Here is a 20,280-nt window from a genome sequence, read left to right on the forward strand (position 1 = left end):
TCTTCTTGATGAGCTTCTCTGCTTCCTTTAATGTAGCCTCAGGTGGCTTCTTGGCAACTCCTTCCTTGATTAGCAGTTGTTCGCATCTGCTCTTTGAAACTCAGGGAAAGTCAGTTTAGGAGCCCCACAGGGTCCTGCTCTGTTTCAAGAGGAAGACAGCATCTGCTAATTTTTGTTTGTTAATGACTCCAGTTATTTCAATTTACCCATTGTATTTAATACAGTTTCTTACTACAATTCTTTTAACAGTGATAGGTATGCATATCTGGAGAAGGCAATGGCACCCGACTCCAGTACTCTTGCCTGGAAAATCCCATGGATGGAGGAGCCTGGTAGGCTGCAGTCCATGGGGTTGCTAAGAGTCAGACACTACTGAGCGACTTCACTTTCACTTTCCACTTTCATGCATTGGAGAAGGAAATGGCAACCCGCTCCAGTGTTCTTGCCTGGAGAATCCCAGGGACAGAGCAGCCTGGTAGGAGGCTGTCTATGGGGTCGCACAGAGTTGGACAGGACTGAGGCAACTTAGCAGCAGCAGCAGCAGGTATGCATGTATGTTCTCAAAGCATCAGTATACTGGTTAGTATACTTGAAAGTGATGGGAAAGAGCTACTCTTTGGATATTGCTTATTTTCTTGTTTAGTTGCACATTTATGTTTATTTTTAGTAAAAAAAAATAGCACCTGATGAAACAAAGCAAACATTTCTGTTACTATCTTTTGTTTTATAAATAGTTAATTTCAGCTGCACGTTTATCTTGCATAAATGGATGTTAGGGTGACCAGAAAATCCACTCACTTGTAGACTGTATTTGTGTCTGACTCTATGTGGTTATTGTACCTTAGGAAGACTAACTGAAAAAAGCAGCAGCAGATTGCTTTAACAGAAAAAAAGCAACGGTGAGTTGCTTTTTTCCCCTTGACTCTAAATCTACTGAGTGACTTACAATACAGAGCCTGGTAAAATTCTCACAGAAATCTACCTATTACAGATGGATTCTGCTTTTGAGGGAGCTGTGGAAATAGCCATCATTCCATTGTTTCCTGTATGCAACTTTGAAGCAAGGGGAAATCAATACCTGTGAATATCCACTTTGCTCATTTAAGTATTAGAAACTTATCCCTTTCTAGTAGGGCTACTAAAGTCTTGCAATGTTTAATTACAAGATTTCTATCCTTTATTCTCATTTTGTATTTGTAAAGGGTGATCATTTTCAGGTCTTCTATCTCTTTGCTACTGTTTGTCAGCTGATGCTATCACAAAAAAGGGATGGGATACATTTACAGCAAGATTTCCTTTTCCTCTTGGCACCGATATGATTTCATGTGATTGAAGTCTAGCAATCCAGGTAGTGTCAGGGCTCTGCTTACTATTACTTTCCCAACCATCCACCACCCCATACCCTTTCTCCTTTATTTGCTGTTATTGCCTTTCCAGTATTAATGGGTGAATTTTAAAAGATGATAAAATTATGAATACTTTGCTTCCACCTTAAGCAAAGTAGAAATCTAGAAGCTGGAAGCAATACACCAAGTGATCTCAATTTTTGTGTGATTAAACCAATTGAGAAACCAAACAAGCTACTATTTAGAAATTTTTTGTCCATTTTGCACATGAAAAATTTATTTCAAGCCACATTTTTCACTTTACATTGACTTTCGTCTTCACAATGAGATCTAGTCATTTAAAACTTTTGGCACTGCCTTTTATTACAATATAAAATTTAGTAAGGCCAATATATTTAAGGAAACACACTCCTTCCTTGACAAGTAAATTAGTACTACATTCTTTTCCCTTGCTGTCAATTATTATTGTATTTTAAAAATCCATTTCTGTGCATAAACACTTTTAATGATGGGATACTGTGACCACTTTGAAAATGATCACCCTCATAGTAAGAAGTCTTCAATTATCAACTTCTGACCTTAATTTAAAACCTGTGATTAATCTGAACCCCCAAATAATTAATTTATCCATTCAACAAAGTTCATCAAGCAGCTATCATGTGCCAAAAACTGTTTTAGCCGCTAGAAATAGTGCCATGAACAAAACAGCCAGTAATTCATGCCCCTGGGGAGCTTAAATTCTAGTCAGGAAGTATAAACAATTAACAAGAAAAAATGTGTAGTACTGTAGGTGGTAATAAGTATCGAGGGGAAAAATAAAGCAAGGAATGGGACTGGAAATCATGTCTGAAAGAGCCGCAGTAATTGCTAGAACAGCCAGGGAAGGCCACCCTGATAAGACAATATTTGAGAAAATATTGGAAGGAGGTGAAGAAATGAGATAGGAAACTAAGAGATGAACATTCTGGGAAGCAGAGAACAGCAAACGCAAAGTGCCTACTCCAGGAACAGTAGTAGGCAGCGTGGCCAGAGGAGAGTGAGCCAGGGCACCAACTGAGGTAAGAAGGCTAGTGGAGTAGGGGTGCAGGAGAGATCCTCTAAGGCCTGATAAGTCATTTTTAGAATTTTGTTTTTCATCCAGTTGAGATGGTGCGAAGCCTTCAGCAGGTTTTGAGCATAAGCATGGTTTGTTTCAAGAGGATCATTCTGGCTCTTGAAGGCGAGGAGGCGAGGGCAGAAGGCAGAGACCAGGAAGGAGGCAAGAGAAGATAATCCATGTGGACTTCAAGCGTAAGTAACCTCAGAAGGATTATTGTCGTAGGTGGTCCAAGCACTAGACATATCTTCGGTTTTTTATTATTCTTGCCTAGAGAATCCCGTGGATAGAGGAGCCTGGTGGGCTGCTGTCCGTAGTGTCACACAAAGTCGGACACGACTGAAGCGACTTAGCATGCATGCATGCACTGGAGAAGGAAATGGCAACCCACTCCAGTGTTCTTGCCTGGAGAATCCCAGGGACAGGGGAGCCTGGTGGGCTGTTGTCTACGGGGTCACACAGAGTCGGACAGGACTGAAGTGACTTAGCAGCAGCAGCAGCAGTTTTTGATAAATAAGAGATATACTTTAAGTAATACAAAATATAGATCAGGGAACAGTGAAAATATATGTTAAGCAGTGTATGCTTAAAAAGCACACTTTTATTGTCTAGTAATGTATCAGTATTAAAACTAGGTTATGTTTGTTTTATTGTATCACACAGTTATTGTAACCATTTACAATTGTGGGTAGTTTAAATAACTGAGATAAATATAGTAATTATGTAGGCCTCATTACTCGAATATTTAAAAAACAATTTTCTTCTCAAGTTGTAAAATTCTATATTTATTGTTTTAATTTTACTTCTTCTGTTTAATTTTTAGATTCAGAGAAGAACATTAAATTATTACAGTATAACTTTTGGAACCATGTTGATAAATATTTAAGGTATATATTAAAAATGTTTAGCCTAGACCACATTGATTTTTTTCATCTTTCTAGCCAAATTATTAAGACACCTTGTTTATTTTCTTCATATAGTTTTTAGTATCATCTTGTATTGCTCATTTTACACAGCATTTGCTTTTCATGATTAGGAATCAAAATATGTACAAAGTTCAATTTTGTTATAAGCATTAAAAACTGTAAACATTTTGAGAACTCTAGTAAAAGCTGTTATTGGCAGAATAGCATTCCTCAGACCAGGAAATGGATTGAAGTTATGTGTGACCGTGGACAAATTCACTAGTTGAAAGCAACATTTGGGAGCAAACAGTAACTCCTTTCAATCGTAGACTCTCTGTACCTCCTAGTTATGGTTCACCTTCCCGCTGTAAAATTCTGAGTTCCTGACATAATGCAGAGGATGAACAAACAGCAATAGAGTTGCAAGGTTTTTAGTTTCCTCATGCTATAAACAAAAAGCAGTAATTTGGAGAAGACTTCTTGTTTTGGTCTGCCTTTATTAAAGACACAGGACTGGAAGGAAGGCCCATGGGTAGTTTCGGCTATCAGCAATTCATCTATTTTAAATGTAATGGATAATGTTTTTGTCGTGTTTACTGTAAACAGTGACAGATATGCTTATGAGTAAGACGTGTTCCTGGACTGCTCCGTGCTTTTTCAAACAGCCAGGTACAGAGTATAGCCAGGTGTCACTATCCCATCAGATCTTTGAGCACACAAGCAGGGCACATGCAACCTCTCCTTTCCCTTTTTCCTTTTGCAAAGCGAAAGGTACTAGACTTGGTCACATGATGCGAGTGACGTCAGCCCCTACTAGGTCGCGTGACCGACATCTAACCTTCCCACTACCCCGCCCCCGCCGCCAGAGCAAGAAATCTCGCGAGAAACCGCCTTACTATCAGAACTTCGGGAGGTTACCGGGGAGTTACTCCGGAGGGAAGGTGTGGCTCGGCTGCGGAGTGCTCGCTTTCGTTCTGTTCACGTTCGTGGCCCAAGCAGAGGCTTTTGGGGATTGCCAGAGTCTGAGCAACCCAGTCTAGAAAACGGCGGCGGAGGTGGAGAGTGAGGCGGCCGTCTTATCAGAAGTGAAACGTGGCGGGGCGGGCGTCGCCCCTCGCTGAAGAGGCCGCGGGGGAGGGAGGAACCCCGCGCAGAGCGCCCGGGAGCGGGCGCACCATCATCGGGGCTTGGGGGAGGCAGGGACCCTTCTCTGGAAGCAGCCTTTTGCCCACATCCGGCCCCCACTGTGTCAACACCGACTCGAGCCGAGACGAAGCGCCTGCACCTCTGGCCCTACCGGGGCACCGCGGCTCGGGGGGCGGTCCCTGGTGCCCGGCGTCCACACCCAGGCTGGGGGCCCCCGCGACCCCCGGCCGCAGTTTCCGCAGTCCACGAGTTACCCCGCTTCTTCCCGCTAAATCGGCCCCACGTTCCGGCAGAAGCCTAATTGCGGGTTTAACTGTAATTTTCCTGTCTCGCCTCCTTCACCTACACCCTCTCCAGGCGTCTCCCCCGCACATCCTCCTCCACCCACCTGGTCTCTCCCTAGACGGGCGTGCGCGCGTGTGAGACCCGGGGAGGGAGGGAAGGAGGAATCCGCGGAGGGACAGGGTGAGAGTCGCTAGCGGGAGGAATAGGATCGGCACGAGGGGGCTTCGGGAGGGAGGGGGTTCTGGCAGGCGGAGGGAGCGGCGGGAGGAGGCGCTGGGGAGGAGGCGGAGGCCCGGGGACGGCGGACGAGGCTTCGCCCGAGCGGAGCGCTCTGTCTTTCGCCGCGCAGTCTCGGAGCCGCCGCGGGCTCGTGTGGAGCGCGAGGCCGCCGCGGTGCGGGCGGGAGGGAGGCCGGCTCCGGCGCGCCCCGCGCCCGCGCCCGCTGACAGCTGCAGCTGGGCTCGCGCCGTCCGCTCCCGGCTCCGCGGCCTCCGCCCCCTCGGGCTCCCTCCCCTCCGCCTCTACCCCTCCTGCCCCGGTGCGGATCGTTTCGCAACTGCTCGCCTCTCGCCCCGTGCCCGGCTGTTTTCCATCTCCCGGCCCCTCTTCTTGAGTACTTTGCGCCTGCATCTGGGGAGAGGGTCTAGAAAGGGGTCGGAAGGAGCGTCGGGAGAAGAAGGAAGCGAGGCCCGGAGGAGGAGGAGGATCGGCGGACAGCAGGGAGGAGACCCCACGCCACCCTCTCTGGTCATCTCCCCTCCCGCCCCGCCCCTGCGCACACTCCCTCGCCGGAGAGCTACTTTCGGACGAGGAAAGTGAGGGCGGCCCTGGGTGACAGCGCCGCGGGGCGAGTCCCGGGGAAGCCGCGCGTCTGCTTTCGTCTGGTCCGCCGCGCTCCCAGCCAGGGGGACAGCCCGGACCGAGGATGGCTTCGACTACAACCTGCACCAGGTTCACGGACGAGTATCAGCTTTTCGAGGAGCTCGGAAAGTAAGCGCCTTTGCCTAGTACTCGCACGTCCCCTTTCCAGCAGAGGGCGGGTCGCGTTACCCCCGACCCACGGGCCTCCCGCGTGGGGCGAGCGAGTTGGGAGACGGGAGGAGAGGGAGGAGGGCCCCCGGTGTGTCGGCTCGGAGGAAGGTGTTGTCCTAGTAAGAGGAGGGGACGACGAAGGGGAAAGACCTTCCACCCCGGCTGTGGCCCTTTCTGATAATCCTTAGCCCACCTTCTCCCGCTCCCCCACCCTCCTGCACTAGAGACTTAGTGGATTTACGATCCCTGCAGTTGTAGCTGTCATCCTGAGAAGTGTGCGAGCGCGCGCGCGCGTGCGCGTGTGTGTATGAAGAGGAAACAAGAACCCATGTAAAATGCAACATAGATCACGTTTTCTGTAAATAGAGATGCCGCCGGGTTCGCCGGCGAGTCAGCCATACGACCCACGTTCAGATGAGAACTCACTGCCCTAGACGGTGCCATATTTATTGATGCCGAAAGTTCAACTTGGCGTAGAGTCTGTTTCGCATCCAGTAGTTGTTCTGTCCAGGAAAAGAGCCTCCCAAAGGAACTCGACCCCCTGTCCCATATCCACTATTATTCCTTGCACTAGATTACTCGCTTATCATCACCCTTCCTAGGATTTACATGAACATCTTCGAGTTCTCTGGGAGGATTTATTTACACAGGCAGTGGAAAAGCCCTCTGGAGACTGGGAGAGTGCTTCCCAGGGGTAACCTAACGTTGTATGTTGTTTGAAAACGACCTTCTACACCTGACCGACAGGACTACTTGGCAGTGTTAAGGAAGGAGACAGGAGACCTACTGAGAACCTGTGCAAAAGAACCTAGGGGCCGAGCCGTGAACGTTAATTTATGTAGCATCAAACCCAACCCCAGTTCCTCTATCGCTAATGTCGAACATTACTTAAGAGGTGCATTTATGTGTATGTTGTTGTTTTCTACAGTTGAATTAAAGGACGTGTGAATATCTTTTAAATGTAGTGAAGATCATATCCTTATATATTTATGTTGTCTGCTGTTAAAACATGGAGAATATGTCGGAAGAGCAGCTTAATTCAAATCTCTCCCCTCCCCCCGTCCAAAACAGGGCAGAGAGAAATCACCACAGCAGGATTTGTTAAACCACACACAAATGTTCCTAAGATTTATTTTAATGAAAACAATCGCCATATTTACTTACTTGGAGCCACATTAATTGTTTTTTCCTACCAGAATAAATAGGCAGCAGATTTTTGCTGCTCCTCTTCAGCTCTTTGCAGGATTTTTTCTCAGAGCATTTGGTGCTGTGTGAGTGTGAATTGTAAAATGTTTTCAAATTTCATGTGCAAACAAGAGTCGTCATTATTGGCAGTTCCTTTCATTTTGTTGATTAATAATGTGTGCTCCCAGTTAAGTAAAATTTATTTTTGTTCTTCAACGTTAAAGAAGGTCTGAGTTTCCAGGAAGGATTGTTCGTTTTCTAGTTATTACTATATGGTGCACTGATATTTGACAGTTCACTAAATTCAATAAAAATACTCAGATGTAAGTTTTTAATAGAATATCAAGCTGATTATACTGATGACCTGCTAATTATTGGTTTTCAGGGGGGCATTCTCAGTGGTGAGAAGATGTATGAAAATCCCTACTGGACAAGAATATGCTGCCAAAATTATCAACACCAAAAAGCTTTCTGCTAGGGGTGGGTATTTTCAACTACATATATGTTAATTGTGCATTTGTCGTGTTGGTTATTGGTTCTGTTGTATGTTGGTTGTGTTCTATGTAAATAAGTCATTTAGTTATAATTGTAGCTGTAGGTATCATATTACCTTTTGAGATTATTTCCTTCCTGAGTGCGTCTTGGTTTGTGCAGTTTAAAAATGTGACAAAATACAATTGTTACTTGATAAATTGTTATTAAAATCTTACCTTTTCCGTGGGTAATAACATAACTAACTACATTTTAAAGCAAATAAATGTCACTAAGTGCAATTTGCCTTTAGCTCCACTGTGAAATAACTTTCAGAAAAACCCTGGAATGGAAAAATGTAAGTCTCACAACTGTCATTATTCCCTTTTGCTTTTGAGAGGAAAAATAGGTCATAACTCAGTTAAATCATATATTTCAATTGTAGTTACACTTGAACTTAATTCATTAAGGTATATTTAACAGTAATGGCTTTGGGAGGAACATTTTATGGTTGCTATATTCCAGGAAATTCAGCTTGATTTTGATGTTTCTGAGTGCAGTTTAGACCTTTACTTGATCATCTGCAGTAAGACTTCTCACTCATGTAATGTATTTTACACATGCTTTATAACTGCAAAGATAATTCATACTCATAAAACAGCTGTTGACATAAGCAAAAAACTTGGAGGGGTCTCATTGCATTCTTTTTATTTTGTTGAACTCATGCAAAAGTACTTATACCGAAAGGTTCGGCATTCCAATTATTGTGAGCACGTGTCTAAGGTATTAATATTTTCATGGGAATTTATGGTTTGATGAAATTAAAATGAAGAAAATGCCATAGTGTAAGCCCCTTTCAGTGACCTGATTTAAGTAATGAGAAAAGAAATCCCATCAGGGTTGCTTTTCCTTCTTTAATTTGTCTTCTAAAAAGTGTTGCTTCCTAGTATCTGGTGTCATTGTATCTGGTCTCTGCCATAATTTTTTTTTTTTTTCCTCCTCTTTGTTGCAGATTCTGCTTTTAATGTGTAATTTAGGTTGACATTTCAGTTTATTCATTTAAGTGAAACTTTGTATTTCTTTCACCTGATTTTAATGAGTCTGAGGACCATCTTACATGTAAAAGTAACCAGCACCATAGATTCAGGACAGGAAGACTAATAGGATACAGGTTATGCTCAGTTATGTTCTCTTTTTCCACTTCTGTCTACTCCACAGGAAGATTTTTAATGGTAAAAAGGAGTTGCTATTGTACATGACAGTTTAGTGTAGAAAAGAAAAATGCAAAAACGTAGTCAGATTCTTTCAGCGCTTATATGATTCCTTCCTGTATGCTTGATACTTTTGGCAAGAGTGGGGGTATCAGTTCTTTTAGAGGTGTTAAAACACCTATCCCCTATCTTTCTGTGGCTTTAACATTTTCTCTTAAAATAAATGTCTTGTGTTTCATTTTTACTAATTTCTTAATTAGAATCGTCCCTTTTCATCCACCACCTTTCACACTGGCTACACCAGGATGGTAAACACCCCTGTCTCTGCTCACATACGTTTCATTTTACTTTTGCTTCAAACGTATGAAGATAAGCCTTCTCTAGGCTGCTGAAACGCTTTGCTGCTTTTCTGCTGATGTTCCTCACTTGTTCAAACTCTGCTTTCAACAACAATGTACCCCACAGCTACCTTGCCCCTTCCGGATTTAATGATCTTAATTGTTCCAGTTATATTTAGGGAAAATAGTTAGGGCTAAAATACTTGCTTCATGTTCTCCCTTTTCAATTTTCTTGTGACTTTGAGCAAGTTTCTTAACCTGCTGAAGAATGAGGTGAAGAAGGTGACTCTAAAACTAGATGCCCTGGGTTTAAGTTAAGATTCCTCTACCTGTGATTTGTGTGATCTTGTGCAGTTTACATACTTTCCATGAACCTCATTTTTCTCATCTGTAAAATTGAGTAATAACTCTTTTATAGGGTTTTTGTGACAATTAAGTGACTTAAGATGCATTCCATGAATATTAGCTGCTATTATCTCATTGGGTTGTTGTAAAGATTAAATTAAATTGTGACAATTTAAATTATAAATCTAGTTGGCAGCCTTGATTTAGCTGTGAGAACCCAATTTGAATCTTGGCTCTATTACTAGTGTACTCAGTATGTAAATTTGGTTCTGTCACATAACTTTTTTGACCTCAGGTTGTTCTTCAGTAAAGTGGGCGAAAAAAATCCCCGTATGGTGTCATGGGTGGTTTTGAAGATTCAGTGAATTTTATGAGAATCACTTCTAAAATGCAAAATGCTGTGTCAGTTTTACCTGTTACTTCTCACTTATATGATATTGTTGTACTTTTCCTTCAAAATGTTCAATTTATTTTGTATTGTCATGCTGATTAGAGTAGTTTATAAAATATTTGTACCTATGCATGTATACATTTGTTAAACCTCTACTCAAGCTATAAAGTCTTAATGGAAAAACACTATGCTTTCCTTTTTTTTTTTTTTACTATAACATTTCTACCCCATCGAGGATGTTAGGAGGGGCTCATTACAGAGTAACTAGAATCACATGTGGCCGTTAGGTGGTTTGTAAAGCAGTTAGATGCCTAGTTCATTCCTAAGAATAAGCAAATACAGGATGTAAAGAAGTCTGTAAGGTTGTATACTAAGAGCTTGTGGTTAAAAATATGAATTCTCCTTTCAGAGCACTCCCTTCCCAGATTATGATTTTAAAAAATTTCTTTTGCAAAAAAAATTTTTTAATTAAGGGGAAATGTAGAATAAAATGCAAAATAACATTTTCACCCCAAGGTAATGAAAAAAAAATTTTTTTTGGTTGCACATGGCAGATTTTGTGAAACATGTAAATTTTTTGTACAAATTTTTTTTTTGTATTTGAAATGCCATGCCTTGTGTAAGTCCCAGTTTTACGCCTGTTTGTTTCAAAGACCAAGCAGGTCTTCCAACTCCATGTTCTTTAAGTGTAACATTACAGCTGAAAAAAAAGGCCATTGTCTGTACATCTAAGACCATTAGAGAATTGCCAAAAATTTGGCTACATTCCTGGACAAATTTGCACCTCCAGCTATACTGTCACCTATGCATTTTTCTGTGCCTTGAACTTAGTGGATTTTGAGCAAACAATTTCAGTCACTTCACCTCCCAGCTGTTAGTCACATACATCATGTTTGGGAGACTCAGTGTTGAAGAAATTCTTTCCTTTTGCATTAACACATTCAAAGAGCATTCATTATACAATGGATCAGATAGAGAGGCACATTACAATATAGTTCACTTGTTTTTAAAAGAAGAAATAGTGTAGATATGTTTCAAGCATCTGATATTTTATATGTAACTTCTGTCCTCTAAAATTTTTTTGTTAGCTTGCTAACATTTACTAAGAAGACATGCTTAGTAAATCGTGGATAGTGATAATAGAATTTTCTCATATTATTAGGATGAGAATTAGAAATTATCATTTTGATCAGTTAGGTTAGTAGTTAACAAATGCTAATTTGCCTTGCTGTTTTGATTTTTTTTGTCTATGTTGATGTTCTTATAACTAAGTTATTGTCAGATTATGAAAAGTCCATGAAGGACTGTGATCGCAGTTCAGAATCCAGTGGATTGAAGCTTCTGAAGGTTAGATGTCTTTAGAAATAGTACATGTGATTTTCTTATTTTAAAACTTGTGGTAAACGATTTTTTATGGCACTACTGGTTTCTTGCCGTTCATCTCTTGATGAATTTTTTGATCTTTAGAAACCATTTCTTATTATATAGTCCGTGATACACTATGTTGTTGTTTTGTAAAATATTAAAAAGTACAGTAGAAGCTTGAAATAATATATGTTATTACAAGTATATTTTACCTCTATTGCTGAAGTTAAAAAGGGGTTTCATTTTATGTAAAATTTCAGATACAATGCAAGTGGATAATTTTGATCTTTGCTGGTTTTGTTAATTCGTAGATTGATATTACTAGAACATGAATCAGGATTTTATGAACTGTTGGATCATGTACACAAAATTAAGTCTCAGCTATGAAATCTGAATTCTGCATTTATGTTCCTAAGTAAGGATATCAACTCAATATAAAAATTAAAATATAGTAATTACTTTGAGTTTTTTCCATCATGAGTTATTGTAAAGCATGTAATAGGATTTTCTTGGACATTTAACTTCTTTTGTTAACTAGAATCTTAATTTGTAAGTCTTTTCCTTAGGCTGATACAGAGGCAGGCCAACTCCTAGTGTCTCTAGGGCTGGGTTGGTGTTTCATTTTTTTTTTTTTTTAAGATATCTGACCCTTCTCATTTATTGGAGTATGGTGTGTACAGTGTTTTTTTTCATAAATTATTGACAGTTAGTTAATTGCCAATTAGTTAATTGGTGGTTTACATGGAAAGCTGTGTTAAAGCTTTTAAGTCATAATAGTATCATTTAGTGAACTGTACTGTGATACATTAAATGGGAGTCTTAGCAAAATATTTTTACTCTGAAATATACCTTTATATTTTATTACTTTATAGATTACTAAGCACCTTCACAAAGGTGACCTCATTTTATGTTTTTATTTGATAAATATTTAATGATTAAAATGGGCAGAATGTTAGGAATAATAAGGCCATCTACACAAATAGACATCATAGAAGACATAAGTGGTGTTTTAAGTCTAGCATGAATAAAGTGCTGTGGAATTTCCAAGGGGGGAAAGATTGTTTCTGCCAAGGGAGATGAAGGAAGGCTTTTATATAATATAAATTTAAATATTTAAAACCATAATGCAGATGGGTTCAAGTACCAAAGTCTAAATAAACAATTTGGAGAGTGTTCAAAATGGTTTAGATATCTGATTATAATGAAAGTTATTTTATTCATATGGTACTTTTGTTAAAACTATCAGTAAAAAGTTATTTTTGTTGTAGAAAGTTTTTTAGGTTATGATTTTTAGGTTATAACTGGTTATGATTCCAGTTAAAGTAGGTATCTCAATACATCTTAAGGTGAACTCATAGACCTTTCACCTGCTATAACCTCTTTCTTTAGGATAGGGAAAAAGCTGATAGGTTTGGAGGAGGGAGAGCACAGCCCTGTTGTTTGGTTTTGATTTTGAAATCAACTATTCTTGTTTATGGGACTTCCTAGGTGGCGCTAGTGATAGAGAACCCACCTGCCAATGCAGGAAACAGAAGTGGGTTTGATCCCTGGGTCCTGGAAGATTCCCTCCAGTATATTGCATGGCACCTCACTCCAGTATTGTTGCCTGCAGAATCCCATGGACAGTGGAGCCTGGCAGGCTACTGTCCATAGGGTTGCAAAGAGTCAGACATGACTGAAGTGACTTAGCACACAATGTTATTTATACACAATCATGGAACATTATAATTGATTTTTTTTTTTAGTTAGGTGAACCCCTTTTCTAATACTGTCTCATGTTAACAACATATGAGATTGCTTGTTACTACCAAAATCAATAACAATAATCTAATAGAAATGTTATAGCCATTATTTAAAGAACACCTTCTAAGTGACATGTATATATTTATAAGACATTTTATTGAATCCACACTGCAGCCTTTAGAGAGGCAATATTATCTCCATTTATAAATAGTTACTAAGAGTTACTTTTACTAAATGGCAGAGTCAAGAATTTCAGCCCAGGTTTCTGACTCTCTAAAGCCTGAATCTTGCCATCACACATCCTGTTCCTTGCTGTTACAGAAAACTTAACCTTTCCGTATTGATCTGTATGTGCTTGACTCATCTCCCCGCTTAACTTCAGAGTCCTTTATAAAAAGTCTTATAGATTTTACATTTCCAATGCAATGTATGGAATTGACTGTTCGGGTTTCCAACTTGTGAGAGAAGATAATCTTTTAATTGCTGCAGTAACATAAGATCAAATTAAAGTTTCAAAAGGCATCCCCATGCTAATTTGTGAAAGGAAAACAATGTAGTGAAAAATCTTATTAAAATGGTAAAAAGTGATTACAGAAGAATGAGATACTTTGGTGAACTTAATATATTAACTGATTAAAAATATCTTAATATACAGTGAGTTCTTAGGATTACTTCTTCTAAATGATTTACTTGTTGCTCAAAAAAAGCACTCAGCCCTTAACCAAAGCCCAGAGAAACCTGCTGATAAAGGCATACTCCTTCTCTGGCTCATTTTGTTTGATCAGTGAAGAATGGAAGACAGATGTTTCTTGCATTGTTTCTTCTTGGACAACACTGTTATGTGTGTCAGTTTGCACGGAAGTGTAGCAAATGAAAGAAAAATACAAAACTGTTTAATTTTTTATTGTTGGAAAAATAACTCTTAGGTATAGCAAGTAGTGCGTGCTAAGTTGCTTCAGTCGTGTTCAACTCTTTGCGACCCCATGGATTATAGCCTGATAGGCAAGATGGGCACAATAAAGGACAGAAATGGTAGGAACCTAACAGAGACAGAAGATATTAAAAAGAGGTGGCAACAATACAAAAGAACTATACAAAAAGTATCATAATGACCCAGATACCACGATGGTGTGATCACCCATCTAGAGCCAGACATCCTGGAATGCGAAGTCAAGTGGGCCTTAGGAAGCATCACTACAAAGCTAGTGGAAGTGATGGAATTCCAGTTGAGCTGTTTCAAATCCTGAAAGATGATGATGTGAAAATGCTGCACTCAATATGCCAGTAAATACGGAAAATTCAACAGTGGCCACAGGATTGGAAAAGGTGAGTTTTCCTTCCAATCCCAAAGAAGGGCAATGCTAAAGAATGTTCAAACTACCACACAATTGCAGTTATCTCACAAGCTAGCAAAGTAATGTTCAAAATTCTCCAAGCCAGGCTTCAACAATATGTGAACTATGAACTTCCAGATGTTCAAGCTGGATTTAGAAAAGGTGGAGGAACCAGAGATCAAATTGCCATCATCTGTTGGATCATCAGAAAAGCAAGAGAGTTCCAGAAAAACATCTACTTCTGTTTTATTCACTATGCCAAAGCCTTTGACTGTGTGGATCACGACAAACTGTGGAAAATTCTGAAAGAGATGGGAATACCAGACCACCTTTCCTGCCTCCTGAGAAATCTGTGTGCAGGTCAAGAAGCAACAGTTAGAACTGAACATGGAACGACAGACTGGCTCCAAATAGGGAAAGGAGTACGTCAAGGCTGTATATTGTCACCCTGCTTATTTAACTTATATGCAGAGTACATCATGAGAAATGCTGGGCTGGATGAAACACAAGCTGGAATCAAGACTGCTGAGAGAAATATCAGTAACTTCAGATATGCAGATGACACCACCTTTATGGCAGAAAGTGAAGAGGAACTAATTCTCTTGATGAAAGTGAAAAAGTTGGCTTAAAACTCAACATTCAGAAAACGAAGATCATGGCATCTGGTTCCATCACTTCATGGCAAATAGATGGGAAACAATGGAAACAGAGACTTTATTTTTTTGGGCTCCAAAATCACTGCAGATTGTGACTGCATCCATTAAATTAAAAGATGCTTACTCCTTGGAAGAAAAGTTATGACCAACCTACACAGCATATTACAAAGTGGAGGCAATTCTGCCAACAAAGGTCCGTCTAGTCAAAGCTATGGCTTTTTCAGTAGTCCTGTATGGATGCGAGAGTTGGACTGTAAAGCTGAGCGCTGAAGAATTGACGCTTTTGAACTGCGGTGCTGGAGAAGACTCTTGAGGGTCCCTTGGACTGCAAGGAGATCCAGCCAGTCCATGCTAAAGGAGATCAGTCCTGGGTGTTCACTGGAAGGACTGATGCTAAAACTGAAACTCCAATACTTACGCTACCTATTGTGAAGAACTGACTCATTGAAAAGACCTGATGCTGGGAAAGATTGAAGGCAGGAGGAGAAGGGGATGACAGAGGATGAGATGGTTGGATGCCATCACCAATTTGATGGACATGAGTTTGAGCAAGCTCTGGGAGTTGGTGATGGACAGGGAAGCCTGGTGTGCTGCAGTCCATGGGGTCACAAAGAGTCGGACACGACTGAACGACTGAGCTGAACTGAGGCTTCTCTGTCTATGGTATTCTCCAGGCAAGAATACTGGAGTGGGTTGCCATTCCCTTCTCCAGAGGATCTTCCCAACCTAGGGATTGAACACACACAGAGTATAAAGGTATCAAGGAAATGGAACCAACTCCAATATTCTTGCCTGGGAAATCCCATGGACAGAGGAGCCTGACTCTGATATGATCGATAAATATAGTGCCCGTAGCTTTTAAGGGCTCTACTAGAGGTATTCACAGGGCCTTCCGTGTGTAATAGATAGGGTATAGACTGGATTTCCTGAAGAGATTTATGGGTGAGATTGTGTTTGGAATGGTAAATGGGCCTGACGGAAGAGGGAGAAATGGTCGGCCAGGTAGAGTAAAGCAGCCTGTTCAAAGGCAGAGAGAAAGTCCTGATCTACCCTGCAGATGCAGTGAGGACACCTGGTGCTGTTGGAATCCTTTCTCCTTTAAGGCCCAGTTCAGGCGTTGCCTCCCCGGTGAAGCTCTCTCTGACTTCGCCACACCTCCTTTGCTTCTCTAGACAGATATGATTATTTTTCTCATCTGAATAGCTTCTTCATGTTTCTTTAGGAGCTTGTCACACTTCCCCCCTTATATTATGGTTATGTTGTAACTTTCAAGCATTTTGTGGACATTCTAAAATTTATCTTTGGATCTGTGCCTGGCACAGTAATTACAGTATTGAATATACTTGTAAATGTTTGTTGAATGGGTAAAAAATAAGATTCTGACTCTTGAAATAGACCTATGATTAACAAAGACTGAGACATATGAAATAAATGAAAATTGACCTGAGGCTTCATGTCAGGTGGCATTCATTAACTGAATGAATTAATTCCCAGTTATTCACAATTTCCTAATTATTCCATTAGTTTTCAGATGACAGATTATCCTTTGTTGGAGTTTTGTATAATTCTGTAAATTTGGGGGCAACTATGTACAAATTCTTACTGCATTTTCTTTTCTTAAAACCATGTGAAGTGATTCAGTAATACGGAGTAACATTTTCATTGTGTGTCCATCAGTACCTCTTCAGTAATGCCAAGTTCCTGGCATTATTACATTTTAAAAAAAGGGTTTTAAAATTTTCGATTCGTTCTCCAAAGGTAGTTACTTTTTCACTTTTCTTTTAACAGAGCTCACTTTAAAAAGCATTTTGGTGATATTTTATGAGTTTTGGATATGCAAATCATGGGTATTATTTGCTTAGAGTGATTATTGGATATTTTAATAAAGGCAGTTAGAGGCCGCAGCGTCTATCAGTTCTGAAACTTGGTGAAAGGACTGGGAAGTGTACTTGTTTCAATATGAGGAAAGGGAACACATCTTAAAGCATATATTTGTGTTTCCTCTTCAGGGAACTTTTTCTTGTGTGATACGTAATAGGAAATTGGGAATTTCACAATTCCGTAACTTTATAATTTTGTTATATATTTTAGAAAATATGTTCTTTTCATGAAAGCATTTTGATCATATTTTTAAATGGCAGTTTAAAGGTCAGATGTGGCAGAAGTGATTTGTAAAATTCATTCTGGCCATTTTGTAGAAAGTATTTATGATGAATTTTTTATTTTAATAGAACAAATTATATATATTTTTATATCAAAGATTTACATATATAAAGATTATAAAGGTCATATTTGTTGCAGAGAGACTTGTACACTTTGGATAAACCTCTAAAATCCAGTTTTTATTATTTGTTACCAATTTAGATAAAAATATCTTAAAATATTATAAAAATGTTACCAAATTTGGGAAATACAGAAAAACAGAAAGAAGACACATTCAAAGTTAAGTTATCCCAAACATTACGGTAAAGATTTTGTTTCTTTCTTTCTTAGTTTGTCAGAATACTGGACTTAAATACACAATTTTTGTCCTGTCTTTTGACTTAATTTTACAAAGTCTACCTATCTGACTACAAATCCTTTGAATTACACTTCACTAAGTAAAACATTAGTTTAGTATTGCTGTTTTTTTTATTATTATTATTCTTTGCTATGATAAATGACAATAGTAAACATTGTTTTGTAAAACTTTTTCATATTTCTAATTCTTTTCTTCGGGAGTATCCATAAAGGAGAACTAATGAGTTAAAGGGTGGAATTATCAAAATTCTTGATAAATGTTGCCAGATTGCATTTTCCAAGCTTTGTATGTTTCTGCCAATAACACTTAAATTTGCTAGTAAAACTGAACTTTGGGGAACACGATTCTTAATTTCAATGTAGCAAAAGAACAGTTAACCTTGTTCTACACCCCTGCTAGATAAACAAAGATACAAAGATAAAGGTCCTTCATTTCAAGGTAAAATAGATGTGGAGTTAAATATGTTATCAAGGCATGTTGATAAGTGAGGCAGTGCAAATGTTTACTCATTTTGGGGTATAGACAGGTAACTGTTGTTTGAAAGGAAAGGGAGAACTTCAGAGGAGGTGATCTTGGAACTGTGTTATGAAAATGACCACTTTTGAATTTAAAGAGAGATAGAAAGGATACAATACTTTTTGTAGTATTGTATTGTATTGTAAAAGAAACAAGGACATCAGTAAGTGCTAATAAACAGACAACTGGAAAATAGATGAATTTGCTTAACCCTGAGTGATCAACTTACGTTTTATAAAGTTTCGTGAAAGCATGCAAACACTGATGAAAAGAGGTGCAGTTTTTTTCTTTCAGTGAATCATTTAAGTGCAGCAAAATCTGTGGGAAGGTATTAAATAAAGTGGGCTTCTGGGATTTTACAGCCCTGAGTCATTAGGTATAAACAGCTGATAAGAGAGGAAAAACAACTTCTTATCTACCTTACATGTTGTTTTATGTAGCTTTGGGGCAAATACAAAAAAAAAAAAAGTGACTAAGTGAAAGAAAAAGGACAGGAGGATAATTAGAGTGGATTTTTAAAAAAGTTAACCAGTATTAAAAGTGCCCTAAGTAATCCCATTTGTGTTTATGAACAAGAAAAGCTAGATAGTTTCTGCAGTTGTGATACTGGATTGATAATTGTTTTTAAAATGTAGGTTTTCGTTTAAAACCAAAGGTAAGTAAGGTGTCTAAAAGTGGTATTGACATTCACTGCCTGAGTTTCCAGTGTCTAGAATAGTGCCTGGCACCCTTCACACATATTTATTGAATAAATGTGTGTGTTAGTTGCTCAGTGGTGCGACTCTTTGTGACCCTATGGACTGCAGCCCACCAGGCTCCTCTGTCCATGAGATTTTCCAGGCAAGGATATTGGAGTGGGTTGCCATTTCCTTCTCCAGGGGATCTTCCCAACCAAGGGATCGAAGCCGGGTCTCCTGCACTGCAGGCAGATTCTTTACCAACTGAGCTACAAGGGAAGCAACTCATTTACTGAATAAATGAATGAATAAATAACTAATAAAACTATATCGTATCGTGGTAAATGAATACATATTCAGAGACCCAGAATTTTTTAGATTTGTGTACATTATATTGTTTCAAGTAAAGCTCAAAATTAGCAGATTAATTCTGATATGATATATAATTCAGCACAAGCTGATGGCTGAAAAATAGTCATTTATTCCCTTCATTTACATAATGGGAAAAAACTCACATTTATCAAGAAGATAACTTGAAGTGCTTATTAACCTCCCTAGCTATGCTTAACTGTGCAATATTTCCCTCCTATTATTACAGGGAAATGTGTTATAGCATCTATAAAACATTTTAATTTGTAAGATCTCTCCAGTTTAAAGTACTATATTACTTGTTTAAGGGGGATAATATTGTTTTACTCAATGTGTGCCTCTGTGTGTATATATATATAAATATATATATAATTTAGAGTAGAATGTTTTCGTGTTGACATAGGAGCTTTGTCAAGGAGGAAGCCTTTGACTTCAAAAGCAGTGACTCAAGGTTGATATAGTTGTTAGAAAGCAGGGTGGGAAAAATCCGAATTCCAGATTGTCAGCAGGATTTCAAGGTCAAAGTCTACTCCTGTTATCTGAGCATAGAGCTCCTGATTTCTGGCCAGTTTTCATTCTAGTAGATTTAGAGAAGGGAAAAAGTGTCAGAGTATTATTTGACTCCTGTATAAATAGGATTAAGACCTACTTTCACTGATATTTATGTGCTCTGCACATAATTATCTTTAGGAAAAAAATATTCTTTGGATTGACTTTGCCCCCTGCTTCTTATGCATTTATGATCAGGAACAGGGGAAATAGAAATTGTTAACCTTAAGTCTATTTGAAAGAAAATATATATGTCTCACCTTGACAGAGAACCAGTTATTGCAGAACTTAGAGCTCTGTGTGCTCCATTTGGTGCTCATAGTCACAGTGTGTTATCTGCCAGAGACATTGTAAAGAGAAGGCACTTCAGGCATGGACAGGAATGGCCAAAGTATCACTGAGATACTTGATCTTTTAAAGTAATAATGATTTTATAAGATGAAATAAGTATGTGTTGACCTTTTACAAACTTTGAGAGACTATTTTAGGTAGGAGACTATTTTAGGCAGGAGACTATTTTAGGTAGAGACTTTATGTTTAACCTAAACCAGCTAAATCCAAAATTAGAGATACCAGGGTTAGAAATACACAGTGAACATACAAAGGGTGAGTTTTAAAAATAGCACCTAGCTTTGAGAGGATAATTTCTCCTCCATCCTGGATGTAAGTGTTTCATTCATACTGTCTGTAGCAAGCTTTGGGGGAGGAAGAGTGGAGGGAAGTGAGAAATGTCTTTTGAAAAATTCTTGTGGCTCACACCAATGCTTATTTAGCATCTCTCCTTCTGGGATTTCAGACA

General features: G+C 39.3%; 1 protein-coding gene across 9 annotated transcripts in view; it reads left to right on the forward strand.

Annotated features, from left to right (window-relative positions):
• The first annotated feature begins 5,360 nt into the window (after positions 1-5,360).
• Positions 5,361-20,280, forward strand: part of CAMK2D (calcium/calmodulin dependent protein kinase II delta) — a 319,598-nt gene continuing 304,678 nt past the window's right edge. For all 9 annotated transcript variants that reach the window (XM_052641898.1, XM_052641904.1, XM_052641900.1 and 6 more), the window contains exons 1-2: positions 5,361-5,768; positions 7,381-7,475. In XM_052641898.1, the coding sequence (XP_052497858.1) occupies positions 5,704-5,768; positions 7,381-7,475 (160 nt within the window). In that variant the 5' untranslated portion in view covers positions 5,361-5,703. The remainder of the gene's footprint in view (positions 5,769-7,380; positions 7,476-20,280) is intronic.

Source organism: Budorcas taxicolor, chromosome 6, assembly GCF_023091745.1.
Source record: "Budorcas taxicolor isolate Tak-1 chromosome 6, Takin1.1, whole genome shotgun sequence".
Taxonomy (NCBI): domain Eukaryota; kingdom Metazoa; phylum Chordata; class Mammalia; order Artiodactyla; family Bovidae; genus Budorcas; species Budorcas taxicolor.